The sequence below is a fragment of the Oryzias melastigma genome, linkage group LG19 (assembly GCF_002922805.2).
Source record: "Oryzias melastigma strain HK-1 linkage group LG19, ASM292280v2, whole genome shotgun sequence".
NCBI lineage: Eukaryota > Metazoa > Chordata > Actinopteri > Beloniformes > Adrianichthyidae > Oryzias > Oryzias melastigma.
The window spans coordinates 4,047,316-4,053,315 of NC_050530.1; the positions used below are offsets into that span (position 1 = coordinate 4,047,316).

Consider the following 6,000-nt stretch of genomic DNA (forward strand, 5'->3'; position numbering starts at 1 on the left):
GCCTCTAATTAGTTTATGCTTATTTAGGGTTTAGCTAATATTTTTGCTATATAAGCTAACATTTTTGGCTAGTTTGTTATCTACTGGAGTTTAAAGGCTAATTTGGAGTTTAGCTTCTATTTTAGCAACAGGCTAACACTTTTCACTAGTTAGTTTACTGAGGAATTTTAGGCTAATTTGGAGTTTAGCCAATATTTTAGCCAAATCCTGATGTTTTCAGCTAATTTGTTATCTACGGAAGTTGTTTTTTTGTTGTTGTTGTTGTTGTTTTTGTTTTTGTTTTTTATAATTTGGAATCTAGCTTCTATTTTAGCAGCATGCTAACTTTTTTGACTAAGAATTTTAGGCTGATTTGGAGTACAGCTAGTAATTGCGCAACAAGCTAGCCTTTTTTTAGGCAAATTTGGCCTCTAATTAGTTTTTTATGCTTATTTTGAGTTTAGCTAATTTTTTAGCAATATATGCTAGCATTTTTGGCTAATTTGTTATCTACTTAGGTTTTTAGGCTAATTTAGAGATTAACTTTTCTTTTAGCAACATATTAACATCCATCCATCCATCCATCTCCCTGACCGCTTCGTCCCTGTCGGGGTCGCGGGACATATTAACATTTTTGGTTAATTTAATTTACTAAGGAATGTTATGCTAATTTGGAGTTCAGCTAGTAATTAAGTAACAAGCACAATTTTTCACTAATTTAGTCTCTATTAAAGGTAAAAGTTAAAGATACGGCTCCTACTGGGTTTTGATTAGTAGAAAATGAGCCCAAATGGCTCTTCTACTGTTAAAGGTTGCCGACCTCTGGCCTAAACACACGACAGTCCTTCTAAAGGATTGAGGATGATAAATAAAATGCCCTGAAATAAACACATTTTTATTTTTTAATACAAAATTTTTTTTTTTTCTTTTAATATCTTCAGATCCTGCATGTCTGCTTTTTTCTGTGCAGAATACTCAGTTAAAACTTAAAATATGCTATTTAAATTTTAAAGTTCTGGAATTAACATCATGCTAATATGTTTATGCTCCTATATTTATGCTCCGGCCCCTCTATGACAGGTAAGCGATACTGGGAATTTGTGTATTATTTGATACCAAGGGTTAGTATCACAGATACTTTTTCCTTGTAATGTTATGGAATAATTTCCGAAATACAATTTGTTTTGTTAATTAAGTGTATAATAAAACATAAAACTGAGAATTTCTGTAAATAAAAATATTAAGCTCTTTATGGTACGTATTGAAGAAAAACTAAAGTATCAATCTCATCATGATAGTATCGATACTTCACCTTGATATCGATACCGTTGATACTCGATACGCCCTCAACTACTCTCTATTACCGCTTTATCCCCACAGATATAAAGAGATAAATCACTCCAACTTTTTGCCTTATCAGAATTTACGGTGTCACGGAGGATCCAAAATGGCGGCAAAACAATGATAAATGTTTACAAACATGTGTGACAAATCAGAAAATGGGCTGTTTTAGAGTCATGGTAAAAGCAGGGGCGGAGTTACGGGGGTCATACTTGCCCTCCCTGTCAATATTCTGACAAAGAACAAGAAGTCATGTCTATAAGCTTCTCCAAGGATTGTTAAAATAACAAAAGCAATATTTTAAATGTAATAAAAACATTAATAATAAAACTGTTAGAAATTAGTATTTTTTATCACTTTCTTTGTCACTTTTTCCCCTCTCACATAAAATGTTAAAGCCCTGTCCTTATGTAAAATCATTCCAACTTAAGGAAATTAACACATATAATAGAAATGTACATGGAAACCGTGGTAACATCATGCTAACATGTGGACTACAGTGCTGCACTTTGACTTTTTTGGCAGATTTTAACAGTTATTAGTCTTTTACAACAGTATTTCTTAATATTTAGAGCTAATACAGCTTTTAAATTCGTGCATTTAGTGATTAAGACGATTACTAGTGAAAAATAACCTAGAAGTAAATCGTGGATTTACCATTCTATTCCATTTTATTGATAAATTAACTTAAAACTATATATTGTACTGTTGTTTCCCAATAAGATATCAATTCAGATGCTTTCTTGATGCAGAAACAACACTAATGCATGCTGCTTCACTTCATAGAGTTTGACATAATGTAGCATACTGCTTATTTTTTTTATCTTCAAGCCACCAAGTGATGCTTAATTTAAAACTCAAGCTGATATTAATCTTTATTGTTCCCTTGTGGAAATATAGGAATTAAAAAAATTTAAATATTTTGGGGTTTTCTGCCAATTTTTAAGAAGGTTTTCTGGTGTAAATGTAAGATCAAGGAAGTTGGCATACGTGGTTTAATTATAAAAAAACATTATTTTAGAGATATGGATATATTTTACTGTTATAACAGTAAACGCATTTAGTGCTACTTTTATTCACTTACACACATTTAACTTTTGCATTGTTTTTACCTTCCAGTTTTTTATTTTTTCAAAACTTTCTTTAAAACAAAGCTGCATGTGGCAAAGGGAAGAATTTCTTCTTGTCTTTGTCAGGTTAATTCTGCAATTAGTAAGAGATTAAAGAAGAAAACTGGAGAAACTTTTTTCTGTTGCTATAAAGTTCTGAGCAATGAGAAACACTTCATTAAGAACACATTTTTGAGAGAATATTTTCACGAATTTTATATTTTTTATATCTTTCATTGAATTTCATTTTAGTTTTCAATTTATTTTAATCTTTTTTGCATTGTTTTTAGTAATGAACAGAAAAATATCTGTGTATGAGCCAATCTCTCAATGTATTTTATTTGTTCTCGTTTTATTTTATCTAAGAATTATTTGAACATATCTGTATAGTGAAGTTTAAAGCACTTTTATTTGGTTCTCCTGCATTTATTTGATCTCTGGACAGTCTGCACTGAGCCAAACTCTCGATAATCACTCCTCTTACATAAGACACATTTACATTTTAATGTACGGCGTTAATGCTGCTTCATGTCTAGACACAGGTCGAGGAATTGTGGCCTTTTTAGCATGAGCAGTCTGAGAGAATGTAGGTCAGAAACAGACGAGACGCTGCATGGATGGAGATTCTAAGGCGTGGTGGACGGATGAAATGGCTTTGGGGTTTAGCAAAACCAATAGTTTTAAAGCTAAGCAAATCATGCAAAGAGAAAAATGTGAAAAACTACTGTAGGAAAAAATGTGATTCCTAAAACAAGTTAAAAATATAGAGAACAAGATGTTTTTCTCTTGTTATATGTGATAAAAATCTGCTAATAGAATTTCTCTTGGTAAGATTTATTGGGATATTCTGCCTTTTAAAGGCAAAATTGAATGATAAAATAAGCCATAATATTATAATATTTTTAAATTTTGCTCTGGTAATTGGAAATATCTTTCAAAAAGAGTTATATCTTCTATTTACATATAGTGTATCCTATCTATTCATGTGGGTTCATGTAACAATGCAGTCATTAATTTAATAACGAGGTATAGAAGTGTAATATTGTATAGGAGGATTAGAAAACCTTCATGTGACATAATGGAGGTTGTATTTGTGTAGCATAAAGCGTTAAATATCTTTTATTTCTTTATTTGATTTGTGGACTGAGCTTGTTTGAAGAAGATCTTCACTACTACAAACCTTCTAAATGAAAGTGTAGATTTCACTCCAGTTTCAGAAAAAGCTGCAGTTTGTGTCTTCAATGCGACTGTCTCTGCTTCAGGTGCGCTGGCCCAGAAACAGGTCCACCCACTGCTGAGCGCGCTGCCTCTGCCGGGCCGAACCCTCCAAGCGCAGACCCAGCTGGAGCACTTCCTGCCTCTCAGGGTCAACGGCTCCTCGCCGCTCAGCCTCTTCCCCAATTTCAACACCGTAAGACACAATGAGGCTCCTCTTCAGTCCTGATTGTTTTTGGTTTGTCTTTCATTTTACCTCAGATTTCTCTACTATGACTCGACTAAATCAAACAGTTCAGAGGAAAGTCCCCAAATGTCGACACTTTTAATAAAAACTGACGGTCAACATTTGTGGAAGGCTTATGAAATCTGTTTTACGGCTAAAAACAAGCCAGCAACTCTGAAATTTAAGAAATGTAATAACAAAGACAAATTATTATAGTTTTAAATCCATTTTTTAATTGTAACATTTTCCTTTGTTCTTTTTTATCTTTATTTTTTGTCTACAGAGCAAAAAAACTAAATATTTTCTGGAGTAGAAGGAGGATAGTATTAATCAGAGGGAGGAAAAAAACGTTTTTCTGGTCCTACATGAAACCTAAAGTATAAAGATTTTAAACCGACTGCAGATGTTTTAAGGAGATTTAATCAAACAAAAGTTTTTGGACGGAGTTGCAGATTTTTGTGAAAATTAAGAATGTTGTTACAGCAAAGCTAAATTAAGACTTTTTAACAGAAAATGTTCATCTGCTCTAAAGATGAATGCAGAAATGGGATAAAAAGATAAAAAGAATTATAGTAAAAATTAATCTAATAATCTAAACCTGAATGGAGATGTCACAATTCAAAACTGACATTCTATAAACAAAAAACTTTAATGAAATTTCGCCCCAAAATTAAAAAACTTTTGCAAGTTTGTTTTATTTAATTTTCATCTTCTATAAAATTTGTACAGACATTTTCAAACTATTTTTTTAAGACTTTATAGTGGACTTTTTTATGTAAAAAAATAGATATTTTCTGAAAAAATAGAAGTTTAAGAAAATTTTTGCTTGATATTAAACAGATCTGTTGCTTTAAACAGCTAAAAAGATGAATTTATTAACTTCAACACTAAAAAATCATTTAAAAATAATAGTTTTTCTTTTTTAACTTGAGATCATTTGGGCGGATTCCCTTTAATTACCTGCAGCAGAAATTCCTAAAGGTTGAGAATGAGGTTGAACTTTTTCCAGGACAATCGATGGATCTGTAGAAGCTGCTAAGACGGTTCTGTTGGGTTTGTGACCTGTCAATAGAACCGGTTCTGATATTCTTTAAACAGGAAGTGATAAAATCGACTTCCCCATCAATGATTACTGCTCATTGCTGCTGAATATTTAGCATTTTTTAGACTTTTACATTACATCAGCTAAAGTTTTATCTGTTATCTTTCTCAAAATGTATTTATTTGTCATACTTTTTGAATTAATTTAAAGCAGGGGTGTTAAACTCATTTTAGTTCACATTCAACCCGTCTGATCTTAAGTGGATCGGATCAATAACACAATAGTTAAAACATTTTATGGGCAACTTATTATCTGTAACTTTGTTTTTGTTTAGTTTTTTTATTGGTTGGAAAAAAAAAATTCCTCAACCAACAAAGTAGCCTAATCACGTGTTATTACACATTCATTCACAGAGGCCAAAGGAGTTAAAAGAAAATTAATTTTCCTAAATAAAAAATGTGGTTTATTCAATTTGATACTGAATATTTTACATGACATTGAAACAATCCCAATAAGAAGCTCAAGAAAAATTAAATCAAATAATATAAATGTCCAAATTGATGAAAAATCACACTTATTTAAATTGACGTATTTCTTGTTCTATTGTTAAGCCGGTCTTTCTTTTCCTTTGCTCCCCCTAGTGGTGAAATTATGCATTTCGGTCATTTCTTTAAAGAACTATAACTCATTACAGGAAAGGGCTAGAAACTAATTTTTTTTTTACATCCTTAAATTTTTTTCTCATCACAACTAGGCCGGATAAAACCAGACACACTTTAAATGGACACATGCATTATTTTATTTACAGTTACATTGTTTACTCTTTTTAATTTGAATTAGACAAAAAAGCCCATACAAGTCGAGTCTTTCTTCAGTGCTTTATTCTGCATTAATAATAAATCTTAAAATGAATTTTGGTGAAAATTAATATAGAAAATGGTGTTTTAGTCTTTTGAATCCCTCAAAAGTTTACAAGGTGATTAAAAAAAATTAGATTTTCTATTTTAAAACTGCACTGATTTTATAGTGTAATAACTGCTTTTGTACGTTTAAATGAGGCGTAATGCAGATTTTTTATTTTTTTTAAG

At 31.3% G+C, this 6,000-nt stretch overlaps 1 protein-coding gene across 3 annotated transcripts in view; it reads left to right on the top strand.

Annotated features, from left to right (window-relative positions):
- LOC112153950 (zinc finger protein 385C) overlaps positions 1 to 6,000 on the top strand; it is a 71,428-nt gene that overhangs the window by 56,633 nt on the left and 8,795 nt on the right. For all 3 annotated transcript variants that reach the window (XM_024284433.2, XM_024284436.2, XM_024284434.2), the window contains exon 3: positions 3,692 to 3,840. In XM_024284433.2, coding sequence (XP_024140201.1) covers positions 3,692 to 3,840 — 149 coding nt within the window. The remainder of the gene's footprint in view (positions 1 to 3,691; positions 3,841 to 6,000) is intronic.